At 39.2% G+C, this 21,186-nt stretch overlaps 1 protein-coding gene across 5 annotated transcripts in view; it reads left to right on the top strand.

Annotated features, from left to right (window-relative positions):
* Nucleotides 1–230: 230 nt before the first annotated feature.
* The window catches only part of SRPK2 (SRSF protein kinase 2), a 172,236-nt gene continuing 151,280 nt past the window's right edge, over nucleotides 231–21,186 (top strand). For all 5 annotated transcript variants that reach the window (XR_004957412.1, XM_036247617.1, XM_036247613.1 and 2 more), the window contains exon 1: nucleotides 231–484. Coding sequence is in view for 3 of the 5 variants with exons in the window: in XM_036247617.1 (XP_036103510.1) it covers nucleotides 447–484 (38 nt within the window). In the remaining 2 variants the exon portion in view is untranslated. The remainder of the gene's footprint in view (nucleotides 485–21,186) is intronic.

Raw genomic sequence — 21,186 nt, 5'->3', positions numbered from 1 at the left:
GTAGCCAAGGGTTTTATATCTGTTCATTACAGCCTGTAACTCTATTACCCAGGCGTCTCAAATTATCTAGTATGCTTTATCTAGTTGTTAGCATTTCTTGTTTATATTTTAATTTGTTGCCTTTAAAATCTTCTTGTAGAGCTAGGCCAGTTCTACCTTAAAAAAAAAAAAACACCCCTCTACTTAAAAGAAATGGTACTTCCTGCTTTCATAAACAGTCATGTGCATAGTTTAGCAAGGCCTGATGCCTCTGGAGCTTTTTCTCTTTATAGCACCATTGAATCCCAGTCCTAACAGAAGTACTGCGAGTCTTGTGGCCTCATTTTGAACAAAAGGGATTAGAGAAGAAAAATCTCCTGATATAAGGCTTGAAAGCAAGGGCAGGCAATCTTGGTTGTGAATATTTTCTGATTTTTCCAGAAATCAAGCAGAAGATTGAGCTGCTGATGTCAGTTAACTCTGAGAAGTCGTCCTCTTCAGAAAGGTACAGCTACATCTCTTGCATGAACAATTAATGGTGTAGCATTGCTAAGAAACAAACCAGGACATTCTGTTTTTTCTTGTCAAGTTTGCTCTATAACGTATTGTACTGCATGCTAGTCATTGTGCTGTATTGAAGATGTGTATTTGGGCAAGCTGTTCTGCTTTTACAAAGGGTAATTGATTTTTTTTTAAATATAGTGAAGCCTGATCAGCTGCAGCATGCACACCATAACACAGCAGAATGCTGGTTCATGTGTGACAGCTGTTGAAGGCTTTAAGAAATAATTTACTGAGCTAAAAAATAAACAGATCTTGCTTGCTGTAAGGAAATGCTAGCATTATATTTTCTTCGTATATTTTGACGTTGTTGCTACACAAAATTACCAATACTGTTTGTAAGACCTAGGTTAAAAATACTTAACTTTAGTTATAATAAATATTTTCTTATGTGAAAAGGGAGTGCCATTTGTAAATAGCTTAGCAATTGCAAACCTACAGATTAGTCACATTCTGAAAGAGAGATATGATGCTTCTTCAAGTCTGTGCTAGGAAATGGAACAGTCACTGCATGCAGTAATGGTTCATGCCTGCAGGTAAGGACAAAATGACTCAAGTATTTTTAAAGCAATTATTTTATCTGTCAATCAGATGATTATACCTGTAAGGCGATATTTCCTGAAAATGGCTATTTACTTAAATAGAATTAAAGGTATTTTTAAATCTCATTTAAAATGAGGCTGTAGTTGCCTATTTTGCTATTAAATATTGTGTTCACTTCTGTTTACCAAAATTTTGTATACTACATAATGTCTTAAATTGGGGTTCTTTGGCCTATAGTTGATGCCTACCTTTCTCTTGATAACCTGATGGTTTATACCTAATGTTGTTATTTTGTATTTTAGGTACATTGATTTACCTTTTCCATGGTTAGTTTTCAGGGTTATCTTTTTTGTTCATAGATTTAATATTTAGGAAAACATGATGGAGAAGTAGTTTGGTGGTAAGGAATAATATAGGAAAAACTGGGGAAAAATATGTGAAGGACCTAACATGGTAAAAGGGATTTAATTAAAGTACAGTAGTGTATGGAGGACATGATCTGATGACAAAATGATGAGATTAAATCGATTTATTAGTATAATTAGGTGAAAGGCTCCTGGCTATATTACAGGACATTACAAATATGGAAGATGTTACTACTTTCTTTAGAGATTGATATAGAAAAATTTATCACATTTGTGCTTATTTATATGTAGCTTCTAACTTCTGGTTTGTGGGTAGTCATCCGTTTCTAAGCATGTTTGCTGAGATGAAAATAATCTTCAGCCTTGTGAATGTTCTGCCAGTAAAATGGTGGTGATGGGAAGGGGAGAGGGTGGTGGTGTAAACAGTGAATGGTCTGGGTGCCAACTGTAATGTTCGAGTTTTGTTACTGGGAAGAGCATTCTTAATGGGATGGCAGCAGTAATTATGTTGGCTTTTTGAGTAGCGTGAATTCTCTGTTGATGAGTTGAGGATTGAACAGAACGGATGCAAATTGTTGTGAAATTAGGAATGGGTGAGGTTTTTAATGGTTAAAATACATTATTGTAAGGAAAGATTCTAAAATATTTTTGTGATTACGTTTATTAATTATTATTATTAATTTTTTACCTAAGCTCCTGTGGTTAAATTTGATGGAAAGGGAGGATGCGTGTGGCCATGATTTGAAGTTTAGAAATCAGCTGCTGTGCTTATGACACACTTTATACATAGTTTTACCAGAACTTGCTTGTTTTGTTTGTTATTCTTGCTTTGTTTGATAGTCCAAATATTTTACACATATATTTGTAAGTTAAGATATGCTGACTTACTAGGTGATAAATGTGGTTTGTGGGTCAGCCAACACTTTGCAAACATATAAATTGTTTTACTAATGTAAATATATTAAAAATTGAAGACCCTCTTTTCCCCCTATGTTTTAAAAGTCAGACGACAATGAATAATCAAATCATTTGTCTTTCTAATGTGTTTGAAAGAACTTGAAAAACAAGCATCTCATGTTAAAAAGAAAATTATGGCCTAGTAACACTATATCCTGCCCAGGAGTTTAATAGCTTGCAGTGTCATGTAGCATTACTGTCACAGTCTTCAATTCCTTGTTCACCAGCTGCCTAAAATTTAAAAGTATTTGGCTAGGTTTTTTTTTTGTTTGTTTTAAGTTAGTTGCTTGAGGCAGGACCCAAGACTTTAAGAATTTACAGATGATCAGTATTCCCACATATTTATTGGTAGGAAGGATGAAGAAACTTAGTCTTCTTTCTTTAAAGAGGGGAGAAAGCTACTTGTTTGTAAGGAGGCAAGTTATCATTTGCAACAATTGATTTTGCTCTGCAGTATAGAATGATCTTTGGATGTTTCAGGAAACCAAGTGGAGAAACAACACTTCTAACAACAGTGATGTGATGTTCCTAATAATTTTTCTATCTCATATATGTAACCTACTTAATGGGAATTTCTAGTCTTGTCACAGCTAGTATTCATTGATTTTTTTTTTTCCTCAGACAATTTTATGAAATGGGAAAAGCAAAACAAAAAGGATAACTTAAGGATCTTTCATTGAAAAATACAAATATTATTCGAAGTAATGTGATAATGGAATTGTGAAGGTTTTTTGGGGGAGTTGGCTATATTAGAAAATGTTAAAAATAACAGATCTCAGTACCACCATGAAATTTAAAATTACTTATTTACTTAGAATAGCGGAGGTCCAACAAATGTCATTTGTAGGGGAGGTATGGAGTAAAATATGAGGCCTGATTTGTATGTTATTGCCAGGTAAGAGGAAGACATAATCTGTTTACCCTTCTTCTTTTTTTTTTTTATCCTCACCTGAGGACATTTTTCCATTTTTTGTTCAGATAGAGTGTGAGGGAGAGCGAGGAAGAGAGAGAGAGAGTTGTTTCACTTATTTATGCAGTCATTGATTCTGATGCCCTGACTGGGGATCAGTCCGCAACCTTGGCATATTGGCATGATGCTCTAACCAGCTGAGCTATCAGACCAGAGCCTTATTAAACACTTTTAAATTACAGTTCTAAACAAGGAGAGAAAGTGAGAACACCAGGTTTCAGGTTCAGTTCCTGGTTGGAGTGCATACAGGAGGCAGCTGATTTTCTTTTTCTCTCTCTCTGTCTCTGTCTCTCTCTCTGTCTAAAAATTAATAAACATATCCTTGGGTGAAGATTAAAGAAAGAAAGAAATGGCTGTTGGGAGGACTCAGACTAATCATCCCAGAAAGATCCTGAGTGAACAGAAAGCACTTAGCTGTACTAAAATTATTGTCAGACTGTATTGCTACTTCTTCAGTTAACTCATGAACAAAATTGGACAACTCTTAATATAGAAGTGGTGAGTCCACAGGGTCAGAGCCAGGATTTCCAACTCTCTAGACTGACTCCAGGGTAGGCTGAGCAGTTTTTGAGGTGAGGGGCCTGAGAAGCTGACAAACTACATTCACACTAAGTGTTGCCTGTACCTGCTATTGTTTTATCTAAATGTAAATGGATGTTTTGGTAATTAATAAACTTCACAATCAGTCAGAAGTTAACTAAATATCAGTGCCTATAAGATTTGCATTTTCTCAGGGAACAGATACTTAAAAGGATCACTTTTGTTGTGTGTGTTTGTTTCTGACATTTTTTTGGTGTTAAAAGGGGTCTTATACTGGAATAAATAAGAAATGGTAGCCTAGATAATTAGCATCCCACATAGCTAATGGGTATTTGAATCAACAAATTGCTAGCTACCTTTTTCAGGAGAAGGGAGAAAGTATAAAAATATTTGTACTGTGGCCTATATTTTAACAATGTTGTATAAACAGTATTGATATAAAGTAACAGAGATTGTATGTTGTTCCTCCCCCAATATAAGGACATTTGAAACACTAAAGAAGTGGTGCTATTTTTGTATGTGTATTTTAATTCCTTTTCTTATTTTGGAGCCTCTTAAAGTGAAGAGAAAAAGGGCATATGATAATGATGTGTGGTTGCAGAAAGCAAAAAGAGAAGCCTGTAAGAATAAGGAGAAAGGAAGGAGAAAATTATAAGGATGGGAGATGAAGACAGAAGGAACTAAAAGAGAAAAGGATACGAGACCTTGTCTTTTATTTGCTTTTATGTGGAATATACTTTCCTTCATGTCTCTGTGGTGAACTAAGTAGGCATGGAAGGAGAGTCAAATGTTAGAGATGATTCTCCATTGTACTCTCCCCTCCCCATTCCAGCTCTAAGGGTAGGCCAGACAGTTTCTGATAACTACTTTTTCCTTCTCCAACCCTCACACTGCCACTATTGGCTTTGTTTCTGTTTGTAGGATAGATGTGTTTGAGTTGTACGTATTTTTCCTGAGTGGTGAGCTGAGATGACAGTGGGTGATAATATTGTCTTCTTTCCACTCAATTCTTATGCTTTCTTTTGTGTTTATTTAATTTTTAATAATATTTTAATTGAAGATATATATATATATATATATATATATATATATATATCTCTTAACTGGGTCCTAGAGCTACAGGTGTTAACATTGGTTTTCTGACTTGGATTTAATAGCAAAACTATTTCTTCCATTAAACTTATTAGAAAGCTATTGTGTAAAACATAAAAACTATATATATATATATATATATATATATGAAAGTGCAAGATCATATAGATCATTATGAAATTCAATTTATTGATTTTTTTTCTTTTTTCTTTTAATCCTCACTGAGGACTTTTTTGCATTTATCTTCAGATAGAGCAGGAGGAAGAGAGGGAAGAAGAGAGAGAGAAACATCAATGCAAGAGAGAAACATCAAGTGGTTGCCACCCACGTGACCCCAACCAGGGCGGAGGGTGGGGGAGGGGACAAACTGCAACCGAGGTACATGCCCTTAGCGGGAACCAAACCCAGGACTCTGGTGTGCGGGTTGACACTCTAACCACTGAACAAAACCAGCCAGGGCTATTGATTTTTTTTTTTTTTTAGCAGTTTATATTTTATGTATATCTAAGAAATCTTTGCCAAGCTCAAGGTCACTAAAGTTTACTGCTAGGTTTACTTATAGAAGTTTTTGGCTCTTAATATAAGTCTGTGGTTCATTTTGGGTTTTAGTATTAAGGTAAAGATTGAGATTGTTTCCACATATGACTTTTGAGTCGTATCTGTTTTTGAACATCATTTATAAATAAAAAACCTCTGTGTAGTCTCGGTCTGTCTTCTTCCTCCGTTACTTATGTGAGAGTCATCTATGGTTTTATGTGTAGGTATAGTTGATTCAGTGTTATTGCTGAATTCACGATATGAATATACCTCACTTTATCCATTCTGCTGTTGATAAGCATGTAAATGTTTGCATTTTGTGGCTATTAGAAATAGTGCTGCTATGAGCATTTGTACATGTGTCTTTTGGTGAATGGGTCTACATGTGCACTTCTGTTGTGTATATTCTAGGGGTGCAATTGCTGAGCTTTAGTGGACATTGCCACTTTTCCAGATTGAATGTGCCCATCTACACTCCCACAAGCTGTGCTCCAGGCCTTTGTCAGCTTGCTGCTACCCATATATTCTTTCTCTCTTCCCTTTCCCTGTCTGCCCTGCCCTGTTCCCCCCCCACCCCCCTTAGCATTCTGGTGGGTGCTGTAAGGAATCGGGGAGCGCTGCCGAATAGAACAGAGAAGAGACTGGAGAGCCAATCAGCCGAATAAACAGGGATCAGGCTTTATTGGGTACACTCCGGGCGGGTTCACAGACTCCGGGGGTCGAGTCCTAGAAGCCGCGCTCAATGTAGGGGCTTGTGTCTTTTATATCTGCCTGTTGTAGCTGGAATTTGTCCCTTAGGGTTTGGCCCTGCGGGGGCTATGCATGGAGCCTCTGGAATGTGAATCGATAAGAGCAAGATGGGAGTTAATCTACAAGCTCGAGGCAGGCCGTTCAGGGTGGGAGGCAAGGCTGAGCAAGGTGACAATGGTCGAGCACTTTGCCTGGCGCCAGTCCCCAGGCCATCGGACATTCCCGACTCTGTGATAATGACAAAGGGGCGCAGGTATCTTTCTGGCTACTTCAAGCTGGACAGGGGCGGCGTTCGGGGAGGGGGCCCATGTCAGCATGATCCGGGCCTGAGGATCTGGTGAGAGGTTGATAATGGCTTAGCATCAAGATCTCGTGCACCGTCTGGCTGGTGAAGGCCTTCAGTCGGTTTTGTAGTAGGGAGGAGAGTAGTCGCAGGAGACAGGGTCCGAAGGCTAGGGCTAGAAAAAGGAGAGTTAGGGGACCCATAAGTGGCAAAACCCAGTGTGCCCAGTTGGAATCGAACCAGGTGCTCCAAGATTGATCTCGCCTTTCCCGAATGCGTTGTGCTATTAATCAGGGTGACGTCGGGAACAGGCAGGGAGGCGTCCTGGGGGACTATATTGATGTTGGAGGTGAGATATACCAAGGTGCAGGTGCCGGTCCAGTTAGTGGGGAGGCACATATAGGTGGTGGACCCACACATATGGCAGAGTAGGCTGAGGAGGACAGGGATAGGCAGACCCAACAGTCAGGTGCAAATGTGGAGTTGGCCTTATAGAGGAGGCGTTGGGTCAAATTCAGGGTATGGAACAGATGGGAGGATTCCAGAAGCGAAGGAGAGAAAGCGGCAAGAATGAGTGGGCAACCCGGGGCGAGGCCCAGAGTCAGGAAGATGTATAGCAGAATCATAATGACTTATCGTGGATGATCCAATTAGGGCGTCTTGTATATTTTGATTTTGGTCGGCCCTAATGGAATGCAGGTGAAGCAAGGCTCCGGGATTGGTTGCTCTTCTGGAATCGGGGTTTCTTTATCCTAGAGAGATGGATCCAGGCGGAGATCAATGTCCGATGGCCTGGGGACTGGCGCCAGGCAAAGTGCTCGACCATTGTCACCTTGCTCAGCCTTGCCTCCCACCCTGAACGGCCTGCCTCGAGCTTGTAGATTAACTCCCATCTTGCTCTTATCGATTCACATTCCAGAGGCTCCATGCATAGCCCCCGCAGGGCCAAACCCTAAGGGACAAATTCCAGCTACAACAGGCAGATATAAAAGACACAAGCCCCTACATTGAGCGCGGCTTCTAGGACTCGACCCCCGGAGTCTGTGAACCCGCCCGGAGTGTACCCAATAAAGCCTGATCCCTGTTTATTCGGCTGATTGGCTCTCCAGTCTCTTCTCTGTTCTATTCGGCGGCGCTCTCCGATTCCTTACAGGTGCGTCAATGTGACCCAGAGGTAGAACATTTTTGAGGAGTATAGAAGCAGATAGGGGACTATTTCTGAGTACTGACTTTCATGAAGAGATCAGAATTAAAAGTTCAGACCAAACAGGAACCATGGAGTGTAATCATCTGAGGCACTATTGTCCCACTGAAGGATTCTAATCTCTTAACTGGGTTGCAGAGGCTACAAGTGTTAACGTTGGTTTTCTGACTTGGATTTAATAGCCAAACTATTTCTTCCATTAAACCTATTAGAAAGCTATTTTGTAAAACATAAAAACAAAACACCTTGGGTTGAGAAGTGAATGGGTAATCAGAGCCTCAATTCTTGGTACTCAGTCATCTACCCTTGAGAAACCCCTTCAGGAGCCCCAGTCCTCCTTACTTGAAAACCCTTGAGGTATGTAGGCCACCTTAGGGTTAACCAAGAAATTATGACATTTCTGACATGTTGCAAGTGTTAAATTTTATATTGTTCATAATCTGTAAAATTTTTATATCATATATTTAATTTTTGGTTCTGTTTTTTGATTTCTCTTTGGTGGGTTGTCACATTCAAGCTAGAGCAAACCTTTCAGAACACATCTGATTAGGAAGGTCACTCTGCTTTAAAAGCCCTTTGACTGTTTTCCCATTGTTCTTGGCATAAAGGTAAACTCCATGTGTGCCAGTGTACACCCAAACTCCCAGCCCACTCTCAGAGTCCTCTGGCTTTGGTCATGTGTCTCCTGCCTTGTTGTTTTGCTGCTGACATCCCTCTCATCGTAAGGAAGCCCTGTCTAGGTCAGATTATGCCTATTATAAGCCTTACAGAAACACGTACCTCTCCTTTGTAGCATTTGTTACAGCTGCTGTTTGACAGTGGGGAGTATCAATGACATTTGGTTCACTTTACTAGTTTACTTACTGTTAGCCCCATCTTATTTTAAATAAAGAAGTGCTTTCATCACAAAATATTTTTATTTTATATAATCATTTGCAACTTACAAATTGTGAACTTTTTGATGTAGGGAATCATCTATTTTTATGGTATTGGCCTAGATTAATAAGTTATTGCCATATATAGTCATAAATAGTCTACGTATATAAAATCATACATAGTCAATTAGAGTCATAAGCTAATTTAACTGTTATAAAATGTTAAGGTTATATATCTTAGGCTTTTTTTTCACCATAAAAATTCAGTGTTCATCATTACATATGTTTTTTACATTTCTTTTAATGTAAAATGGAAATTAAAGTAAATTCGAACAATTTTGATCTCTGTACCAAACAAGTAATGTCATGCCATAGCCATTTATTTTGCAAATGCCAGTATTTTGCATATCACATTGGTACTTTTTTTTTATCTTCACCCAAGGACATTTTTCCATTTTTTGTTCAGATAGAGTGGGGGGGGGCATCAACGTGAAAGAGACACATTGAGTGGCAGCCTCCCGCACGACCCAACTGGGGGCCGGGGACAAACTGCAACCGAGGTACATGACCTTAGTGGGAACTGAACCCAGGTCTCTCTGGACTGCAGGCCGACTCTCTAACCGCTGAGCCAAACCGGCCAGGGCCACATTGGTGCTTTTTGTTATGGTTACATTCCACCCTTCATTGTTACTTAACATCATGCCTTTAAAAAAATAATAGTTTATTGATTTTTTTTTTTTTTTTTGGTCTTTACCCGAGAACATTTCTGCATTTATCTTCAGATAGAGTGGGAGGGAGAGATGGAGGAAGAGAGAGAGAGAGAAAGAAACATTGATATGAGAGAGAGACATAGACTGGTTGCCACCCACACGACCCCAACCGGGGCTGGGGACAAACTGCAACCAAGGTAGGTGCCCTTAGCAGGAACTGAACCTTGGTCTCTCTGGTTCTCGGGCTGACGCTCAAACTACTGAGCCAAACCGGCCAGGGCTTGCTTTATTTATTTATTTATTTATTTATTTATTTATTTATTTATTTATTTAAGAGACAGAGAGGGAGAGAGAGAGAAAGAGACAGAGAGAGAAACATTGATGAGAAAGCATAACACCAATTGGCTGCCTCCTGCACAGCACCTGCATGTGCCCTTGATTGGGAATCAAACTGGCAACCTCCTGGTGCATGGATGACGCCCAACCAACTGAGCCAACTCTGGCCAGAGCCTTAATATCATGCTTTTAAATTTACTTTTAATTGAGGTAACATATACATAACAAACTTTTATAGTGCCTTAACATTTTTTTCAATTACAGTTGACATTTAATGTTATATTAGTTTCATGTGTACATCGTAGAGGTTAGACAATTACATAATTTATGGAGTGACTCTACACTCACCTCCCCAGTAAGTCCAGTACCCCCTTATAATGCCTTTTAAAAGTTAATTTTCTTTAAAATGAATATTTGTATCCCTACCAGAACTGAAGAACCAGTATCATTTGCCTTTAAAAACAATTACTGTTAAATTCTGTCTAAATTATGTTATCTGATAAAGGCTTCAGCCTTGAGCTGTATGTTCCTCTGTTTACAAGGGAAATTAAACTGGCAAGTTTCATAAAGGAGCTTAAAAATGTATTAGCATCACAGTGATATTTATTCTTTGATACGTTCAGATAGAAAGAACCTTGGGTTCAGTACTAAGCCCCAAATACCACCTACGATCATTTTGTTTACCAGTAGTGGCACTTGACTTTTTTCACTTTGGGAAATCTCCTCCCTTCCCCAAATGGTAGATCAGGGAAGTCTTGAACAAATGTGAGCAGCTGTTATAAGAATAACAATGGCTAAAAACAAACAAAACAAAAACACTTTTACTTTTAACAATCATATTGCAGATTTCCTTTGTAGCAGAATTCTTTATATGACAGTAGCTAGAAGGAGTTAAGACTAATTCCAATGTAGATTACAGTGTCATCCATCCATCATCCATCCATCCATCCATCCTTCCTACAACTATCAGCACTTGCCATGTGCTAGCCATACAGTGATTTGGAAATCAGTAAACAGCAACAGGCAAAGGCAGCACAAAAGCATGGGATCTTTTTTTTTTTTGCATTTATCTTCAGACAGAGAGGGAGATGGGGAGAGAGAGAGAAAGAGAAACATTGATGTGAGAGAGACACATCGAGTGGTTTCCACGCACACGACCCCAACCAGGGCCAGGGACAAACTGCAACTGAGGTACGTGCCCTTAGCAGGAACTGAACCTGGGACTCTCTGGCCCGCGGGCCGACACTCTAACCGCTGAGCCAAACTAGCCAGGGTAGCGTACGTTGTTTAAAGAAGAGGCTTTGCTAGATGGCTGACCCCTGGTACTGCTTGGTCAGCTTCTTGGGCATGAGTGCTGAGGCATGGTATCATGGACACTCCATAGTGGGAGGCCCTTGGCTCTCCTTGAAAGAACTATACATAACCAATAATTACATTTTTGCAGAGCTTACATAAAGACTTGAGCTGTGGTGAAAGGGTTATAAACACAGTTGCCTACCAGTGGCCACTGTAAATGAGTGGTGTGGGCCAGGTAGAAACTTGAGAAAACTGGAGACCACAACTCCATTTAAAGAGGTGGCTGTTGATCAACTCTTGCTGATTACTACCATGTCAAAAACAGGCCAAGTTTTGACAGCTCCTGTGATTTTTAGAACTTGAAAAGTTTTTTTTAAATGTCACATCTCTCTTATCTTAAATGGGTGCGGATTAAGCCAAAATAAATGGTCATACCAGCTTTAAAAAAAGAAAAGGAGAAAAGAAAAGAGTATCTGCTATCTAAATTTAGCTCATAGTAAACATTTTTCATTTGTGCTGTTTGTAAGCCACAGTCCTGTGCAGGCTTATTGTAAAGGAGTTTCAAATCTGAAGAGTGCTAAGCATTATCTGTAGATTGAGGGCATACAAGTCAAACTTTGTCATGGTAAGGAGTATGTCTCAGTTTTTTTCTGACATTTCAAATATGCAAAAACATTAGTGATGACTGCTCTAATAACCACATACTAAGATACCAAAATTTAATAAGATCAATTATGTGGAGTAGAAAGGGCCTCCAAAGATATTCATTTCTCAGAATGGGAAGTTGTTATTTTTATTTATTATATGAATATTTATTAAGTACCCACTGTGGTGGAACTTAAACTTTAAAAATAATCAGAAAATTACAGAGGTGGAACAGTGTTCTGTTTGCTCAGCTGCCACCTCGTCTGTTTCCCCTTCCCCTTCTTTTTCCATCTTTCACTTCCCTCCTCTCCCATACACCTCTCCATAAGAAAGATTTTGAGTCTAGTTAGAAGAATGTCTACAGTGCAATAGAAGAAGGGTCAGAGAAAATGCAGGTCAGGGTAGAAAGTTGCGATGGAGGATAGCCAGATGCACAACCAGATGTGTGGCATTTGCCTTGCAGCTACTAAAAGTGAGTGACAGATTTGGCTGTCAGCTTCCTGATAGCCAAACTAAAGAAAAGAAAGGAACATTGCTTGTACTGTCTACAAGGAGAAAATGTACTGGTTTCTGTGGGAGAACCAAACCTTTTCTCTAACTTAATTATGATTATTTAATATAACCTCTTTCACATATCTCAGAAGATATGTTAATTTATTTTAGAAAATTAAGATTAAAATTACACACAAAGCAGCATGCTTTTATCATTAAAGGTAAATCATTGTTAATTTTTTATTTTGTTTATTTTTTTTGTCTTAGTGTAAGTAGATACATAAAAATGGGAGCAGATATACTGTAACATCATCACCAACAAGAACACCCAGTAACATACTGACAAATAATTTTAGAATTTTTTTTTGGTAATTTTTCTTATTAAATAATCTATAGCATCATTTTTAAAGGCTGCATAGGACTGAGTCCATGCTATGGATAGATGTACCATAATTTTATTTATTGAGTCTTGGTCTTACAAATGCCAACTTGTAAGGCTTTTGATGAGGTTTGTTAAACTTTCTACAGAAAGATACAGCTTTATACTGTCATTGGCAGTATGTAAAGGACCTTTTTTCTTTTTTCTTTTTTTAAATCCTCACCCGAGGGCATTTTTTCAATTTTTTGTTTAGAGTGGGAGGGAGAGAGAGGAAGAGACAGAGAGAGAAACATCGACGTGAAAGGGACACATTGAGTGGTTGCCACCCACACAACCCAACCAGAGCTGGGGACAAACTGCAACTGAGGTACGTGCCCTTAGCGGGAACCGAACCCGGGTCTCTCCAGACTGCAGGCCAATGCTCTAACCGCTGAGCCAAACCGGCCAGAGCGTAAAGGACCTTTTTGATTACACCTTCAATTGGGATTCTCAAAATAGTCTCTTTTTGAGTGTTGTAAAGATGACATCAAACAATATGCTAGACAATGTTAACTTTATTGGTGCCTCTGCTCCTTAGCTTCTCCCTCTAGTAAAGCCAGATGTTGTTGTGGTACCTTCATTGTTTCACTGGGTATGCATAAATGATAGTGAAGTCAATACAGTCAACTTAGACAAGATACAAGACACAGATTCTTGTTTTCAGTTAAGCATTTATGAACCACCTAAGGTGTACTTAGTGTTAATGCTAAAGAAGCTTAATTTTATAAGGGATTTCAAAAAAGTTATGTGATCCAGACTTTTCACTTAGACAGATGGCAAAGCATTCAACGTAGATGGCTGGTTTCCTTTTTAACTAAAGATGTACAGGAATTAATATTCTCCAACCTTCCTTGTTAAACCAGGGCCTTGTGGATGTTCAGTAAGTATTCACTCACTTGACTGCAAGATCTTCCTTTTGGCAAAATACATTTTTCTTGCTGGATTTTGAATATTTTTGGGGGAGTAGTGTGGAGGAGGGAGGAGTGTGCTTTGTACAGCAAGAGGACTGGAATCTTAAGTCCACCTCCTCAGATTAGCATTGCAAGTTGAGGAAACAGCATGTGAGAGAGTGAAAGGCTGGGGAAGAGGTGGATGAGAGGATGGGAAAACAGGTGAGAGAGATGTTGTGCCCCCAGGGTAAAGATTCAGTGGTAAGATTTTGAACTTTAAGCTGAAATTTACCAAGAGCCTCTGAACAGTTGTAGTAGGGGAGATGTTACACCCATGTTTAGAACATGAACATGCTCCTGTGGGCATAAAGTAAGGTCTTTCAAGAAAGTGTAAAGAAATGCCATTTCCTCTTTAGAATGGATGGGTTTGCAAGATATGCTGTAGAATGGGTGACAAAATGTATTCATTTGCTCTGGAAATGGATAGAAAAATTATGGCATTGTTTACCATTTGAATGACAGAGGGCAGATGGATTCCTTGGTGCTGTATTATACATTGAAGTGGATCTAAAGAGAGGCTATGAAATGTATTTCTCTTTCAGGCTTTAAAAAGAAGGGGGTCCCTTATTTGTGTGGATGGGCAGAGATGCTCCTTTCTAAAGACAGGTGGTTGGCTTATTGAGCCTTAAGTATTTTTTGAATGTTATATATGTATACTCATGTCAGGATTTCTGATTTATAGTTAATAATTTGAAATGTTTGTCTCAAGATTTTCTATCAACAATTTGTGAGAGAGTCTTTGGATATACAAAGTATCACTTCTGTAAATTGTTTAAAATATTCTAGGCCAACAGACTTTCTACAGTCATCTGGAAGGATCTATGATACAGACATGGCTTACTGAGAATTTAAAATGGGGCTAAAGAGCTAAATTTAAATTTAAAATTTAATTAAAAATTTAAAAACCATGATGGACCTGTTTTTCAGACAAGAATGCCAATGGACAGTGTGTTTTAACCTTTTTTCATGTAGAAAAGAGTATTATTGTTTTCTTTATTCTTTCTTTTTCCTTAGCTCCACCTATTCCATTTTTTCAATGATTTCTCTCTTCCTATGCTGACAACATTATACTGTATGATTAAAACACTTTATTTCTTTTATTTTAACTCAGATTGGTAATTTGAAGGGAATTGTTTTCTCTAGTTTTTTGTCCTTTGATAAAGTTGTTTTCCTCTCTTTAAAGAGAGAATGCCGCTTTAATTGTCTGCTATCACACCACTTAACTGCATGTTACGTCTTTATAATGTTCTACTAATTGAACAGCATCTATTAATTGTAAAAGTAATTTAGTTTTCTGAGTTTTTGGTTTTAAAGGTAAAGAGCAAGTGATATAAATGTCTAGGAGTCTTCTGATAAAAGAAATAAAGTAGATTAATTATAGTTTAAGGTTTTCAACATGCACATCTACACACCCACTGTTCTCACTTGTCCTTGTCATCCGATCTCAGCCAGAGCCACATACACACAAATTCCAAATGCTGACCTGAAAATCAGTTCTTGTCCCCTTCATCAGCCCCCCCCCCCTTTTTTTTTTTAATCCTCACCCGAGGACACTTTTCCATTTTTTGTCCAGATAGAGTGGGAGGGAGAGAGAGGAAGAGAGAGAGAGAGAAACATCGATGTGAAGGGACACATCGAGTGGCTGCCACCCACACGACCAACCAGGACCGGGGACAAACTGCAACCGAGGCACGTGCCCTTAACGGGAACCGAACCCAGGTCTCTCTGTACCGCCGGCCGACGCTCCAACCGCTGAGCCAAACCGGCCAGGGCATCAGCCCCTTTTTTTCTGACAAAGTTTACTGCTACTACTACTAATTATTTTTAAAATATGTTTTCATTGCTTTTCTTAGAGAGAGAGGGAAGGAAAGAGAGAGAAAAACATCTATGTGAGTGAGAAACTTTGATCAGCAGCCTCTTGCACACCCCCTACTGGGGATTGAGCCTCCAACCCGAGCATGTGCCCTGACTGGGAATCAAACTGGGACCTCTCAGTCCATGGAACGAGGCTCAATCTACTGAGCCACACCGGCCAGGTCTAATAATTATTATTACACTCTTTGGACCCAGAATCAAAAAGGGCCACATCTTATTCTTGGGGCCAGGATAATCCTTAGCCTGCAGGAGGAGCCTCTTTAATGCAGGGCTGAACAAGGTTTATAGTTCTGTTGAATGTTTTTATATCTATTTATTGAAAGGGAAGTCTGATGGGATTAAACATAGAATTGTGAAAAAATTTTTTCGTTCAGTGCAATCTGTTTCATTTTCTTAAGAGATTTTTAAAAAATGCTTTTCTTTATTGTGACTGGATATTCAGTTATAATTTGTCGGTCTGTGTTTGAATAAAAATGAAAAACTTCCGCCCTGGCCGGTTTGGCTCAGCGGTTAGAACCTGAGGCACAGGTGTTGGAGCTGCAAAACATGGCTTTCAGAGTACTTCGGCCACTAACTGGTATGTGACACTGTTAAATCATGCACATACTGGTTTTCTTACCTATAAAGGGGTGGGGTGGGGGTAGAGCCCGGCCAGTGTGGCTCAGGGAATTGAGCGTTGCCCCATGGACTGAGAGGTCCCGGTTTGATTCCCAGCAGAGCCCATGCCCTGGGTTTCAGGCTCCATTCCCAGTAGGGGGCATGCAGGAGGCAGCCGATCGACCTTTCTCTCTCACACTATTTCTATCTCTCTCTTCCTTCCTCTTTCTAAAAACAAAAAAATCAATGAAAACATATTTTAAACAAATAAATAAAGTGGAAATAGAGCCATTTGCCCTATAAATCTACAATGGTTTTTAAAAAAAAAAACTAAACTAGTAGTGAACAGAAGAATACGCTGGAAAACAAGAGACGCTGAAGTTATTTCTCTGTGCTCTGGCTGGAGCAGTGCTAAAAGAACAGTACTAGTGTAACTTAAAATGACCATTCTCGGGTTTCTTAAAGAAGAGAAGAAAACCTGATCGATCCCTTTGTGCAATGCTCCAGCAATAAATTTCAACCCTTAGATGAAGCACTTCACCATTTGGGGTATCAGTTTTCCTACGAATAAAATGAGGGTGAGAGACAAACTGAACCTTCAAGTTCAGTCTTGCTATGATGTTTTTATCATTCTGTTCATCTATATATGCCTGGTCAGAAGAACTAGTTAAATGCTATGATAAGTTAGTAATGATGTGAGACATGAGATGTAAATCTTCAATATTTCATGTAAGTTCTTATTGCCCATGTGCCTCTCAAAGCATAATAATATTACTGAGCTAAATGTGTTCTAGTGTTTATATATACATTATTTTGGACCGGCCAGTGTGTCTCAGTGGGTTGAGAGTTGTTCCATGGACAGAGAGGTGTGTTCAATTCTACATCAGGGCAAATGCCGGGTTTCAGACTCAATCCCCAGTAGGGGACATGCAAGAGGCAGCTGATGGATGTTTCACTCTCACAACACATTTTCTCTTTCTCTCTTCTCTCTCTAAAAAAAAAAATCAATAAAATAAAAATATAAATATACATTATTTTGTTATCACATGCCCATAAATGCAAACACTGCAAGAAAAAAAACACTGATGTGTTGCATCACTGGTGAGAAGTCTGGCTGTGCTGGCCTTGTTGGGGAATACAATGTCAGTCACTGCAAGATAATTTCACACTTGGAGATATACCAGTTTACTTTATACACATGCAAGGCATGATGCCACTGAGTCCTTAGTGGAAATTTTAAAGGTCAAAACTACAAAAAGTACCCAAGCAAATCAGGTAACCAGACAGAACCTCATCTTTACAAAAAGAAAATGGAACAGATTGAGCTGAACAAAAATTTTTCTTTCACAATTCTGTTTAATCCCATCACACTTCCCTGTCAATAAATAAATATAAAAACATTCAACAGAACTGTAAACCTTGCTCAGCCCTGCACTAAAGAGGCTCCTCCCACAGGCTAAGAATTATCCTGGCTCCAAAAACAAGATGTCCTTTTCAATTCAGCAGATCAACTTTTAAAACATTAAATTTTAAAGAAATTTCTTGGAAAGTGCTTGATTTACATATATCTAAAAGTATTTCTACAGCCCTAGCTGGTGTGGCTCAGTTCATTGGAGCATCATCCTTTACACCAAAGGGTGGTGGGTTCGATTCCCAGTCAGGGCACATGCCCAGATTAAGAGTTCAATCCCCAGTCGGGGCACATTCAGGAGATGGCCGATTGGTGTTTCTCTCTTTCTCTCTCTCTATCCCCCACACTCTAAAACCAATGCTTTTAAAAAAGGAATAAGACTTTGAAAATAAATAAAAGTATTTCTACAAACAGATCCATCATAATAATTTTATCCTGAGAATTAGAAGACTTTTAATATTCTCTATAAAATCTGTGATTTCATTAAACAGTTGGGTAGATGAACAGCAGAATTATGATCATCAGTTCAATTTTCATCACTAGCTGTTAAATATTTTACAGCAACTCTGAGAGAAACAAGGTAACAACTGTGTTTTCCTTCAGGAGCCAAGTGGACTGCCTAAGAAGGGCCTCAGATGCCACTGGGAACATGACTGACATTAGGGCAGAAACAGCAGCAGAAGGTTCTCAGGGGTACAGCAGTGAAGGAATTAAAAATAAGGATGAACCACTGGACACTGCATAACCCATTACACCCAAACACAATTTCTTGACTAGTTTACTCTGAAATAAACACTTGCATCTATATTAAAATGGATGTGTACGAAGATATCACCACAGCAGTAAATCAATCCACTTTCTCGCTCCAACTACAAAAGCCCAGAAAAAAAATGAGAGCCCTAAACTGAGGAGAAAATCCCATACAACAGACCATAGGTAGCCAAGGATTCCTCCAAAGAAGTTTTTCCCAAAGATGTTGAGTGTTTTTATGTACAAGGTGTTCTGAGTCAGGCTGCATGCATTTAGTGAATCTGCTCTTCAGTCTTCCTCCAGTAACTTCAATGTGTAAGCATCAAGAAGGCAAAGAGATTAGGATCGCCAACCTTGGCTTGAAACCTTGGCTTTGGAACAGTGAATATAACTACCACACATGGACAGAATTCATATTTTTGCTATCTTCTATCCTTTTCTTGCCCATCCTGGTTTGACATAAAGATTTTTAATTCCAAATCTCTGTTTGAAGAGAACTTTGCAATTTTTTTTGCCAAGAGGACCAGCGTTTAAATATGAATGTGACTCTGATCCGCTGGGATCACAGAATCTGCTTCCTTTAAGTAGAAGCAGCTTTTTCAGGAGATGGTAAAAAAAAGGTCATAAGTATAGGTAATTCAGATACCAAGACTTCAACTTCTTCATTTTAGTTGATGTTTAATACTTTTTGTTAAGACACTATTAAATTGTCATATTATATTTTGTTCAGTTAATAGTTAAAAACTTTGAACAATGAAATGAGAAGCCAACAAAAGGTTTAGGATTTTTTTTTGGTAATGTATGGTACTTAGATGGTTTTTATAGCTATGTAGGCATGAATGACACTTTGATATCAGTGATGTAACTAAGAAAGGTTAATATCTTTTACTTCTCTTCTTCCTCATCTTTTATTAATGCCTCACATTCACTGAGACCTTTTTCAAGCACTCTTTCAGTTAGTCCTCATAACAGTGTTTTATCTCTGTTTTAAAGATGGATTAGCGATAGCCTACCCAAAGTCATAGAGCTGATCAGTTTTAAAATGTCTCCTTTTACAACAGAATGTATTTGTGCTTTATCTGTAGAGAAAAATGGATAGTGGCAGGAAGAAAGACTTGGATGATATAAAATGAAAGAAAACGTTTGTTAGCATGCAGTCTTGTGTTGTGGCTATGAGCCCATGGAGACGTGGTTTTGATCCCTAGTTCACACAGTACTACAAGTTTACTCTACAAAACGTGTAATTTGAATGCCCATAAGGGAGGCTCAGGCCCACTTCAGGCTCATGACCCAACATTTATTAATATGTATCTTTTTTTTTTTTTTTTTACTGATTTTAGAGAGAGAGAGAGAGAAACATCGATTGGCCACCTCCTATGTGCTCCCCACTGGGGATTGGGCCCACAACCTGGGCATCTGCCCTGACTGGGAATCGAACCAGTAACCTCTTGGTGCATGGGTCGATGCTCAACCACTGAGCCACACTGGCCGGACTTGTTTTGTATCCTAATGCTGCACACTCACCTAGCTGATTTTTTATGGCACTTGAGCTATAAACCATTCACATAAAGGGAAAAGCTTCCTTTTTCTGGAAATTTCCCTCTTCGGATAGAGTGGGAGAGAGAGAGAAACTTCAATGTGAGAGAGACACATCGACTTGTTGCCGCTCACATAACCCCAACCGGGGCCGAGGACAAACTACAACCAAAGTATGTGCCCTTAGCAGGAACTGAACCCAGGACTCTCTGGTCCACAAGCTGACGCTCTAACCACTGAGCAAATCCGGCCAGGGCTGCTTCTGGATTTAAATAGACATCTTAGATATCTCTAAAGGAAAGTAGAAGGTAACAGGAAACTTTGTGAGGTCTGTCTAAGGATAGAAGGAAGTCCCCTAATCTTAGTCTAGCAAACAGTGAGGATTTTTGCTGATGTGTATTTGTAATCTTCCAGTTTTTTTTCACAGCAACTGCTGGGACCACTGTCTGTCATCTCTTGGCCAGACTTCTTGTTCATGTTACTTCTCTACTGGCGGGCTCTGTAACAGTGGGGGCCATGGTGACTGGGAATGGCCCTCTGCCTCTAAAATTTTGTCAGTCTGCTTATCTTAATTTTACAAAGTGAATGTTTATAACTCAGTAGCTCAGAGCTTCCGCATTACCTTATCTCCTCATTTTTCCTCTCAGTTCTCATCTATTTGACCACTGGGTCCTGTTGATTCCTTTGCAGAAGTCCTTCCCAAACCTGTCTGCTCTCATCTGACTTTGTTGTACTGCTTTTTTCCAGCCATTCTTTGCCTCTGGCCTCCAGTGCTGCACAGTCTCTTTCCTGATTGCCACTATCCTCTCTCCTTTGCCATTTGTACCACCTCCAGGAACACTTGACTAAAAGAGACTCATTACTGTAGCTAAGGTCTTCCCCAGTCTGGAGCTACTAATCTGGAGCTCCAGCTGATCCGCCGTCGTTGGTCCTCTCTTCATGACTGCTCTTCCCGCTGCCTGGACCTCACTATCTCAGCTTTCAGCTCCTCCTCCCACCCCCGTGCAGAAGGCCCTTCTCCTGTTTTTTGCCTCCCAGTATGTCATTTATACTTCTGTACTAAGAAGCAGCCTGTCACCATACTAGACCATGAGAAACAAAGTATTTTATCTGTCTTCATGTTCCTGGTACCTAGCACATCTAGCCCATATATATAGTAGATACAAATGTTTATTTGGATAAAGGCTTTGTATTTCCCAATTGGTGTGGACATTTTCTTAAAAAAAAAAAAAATATATATATATATATATATATATATATATGTCTTTTTTTTTTTTTTTTAAATTGACCCCAGAGAGACAGAGGGAGAGGGAAGGAGAAAGAGAGAAAGACATCAATGTGAGAAAGAAACGTGGATTGGTTGCCTTCTGTATTTACCCTGACGGGATTGAACCCGAAACCTTAGGTAGGTATTTGCCCTCATAGGGAAGCGAACCTTCTGGTGTATTGGATGATGCTCTAACCAACTGAGCCCTGCTGGCTAGGGCTTAGTTTGTCTTTTTTATTAGAAAATA

This window comes from Molossus molossus, unplaced genomic scaffold, assembly GCF_014108415.1.
Source record: "Molossus molossus isolate mMolMol1 unplaced genomic scaffold, mMolMol1.p scaffold_m16_p_7, whole genome shotgun sequence".
Classification (NCBI taxonomy): Eukaryota; Metazoa; Chordata; class Mammalia; order Chiroptera; family Molossidae; genus Molossus; species Molossus molossus.
The sequence above is the reverse complement of the archived record's forward strand: the minus strand, read 5'-3'. Positions and strand labels throughout refer to the sequence as shown.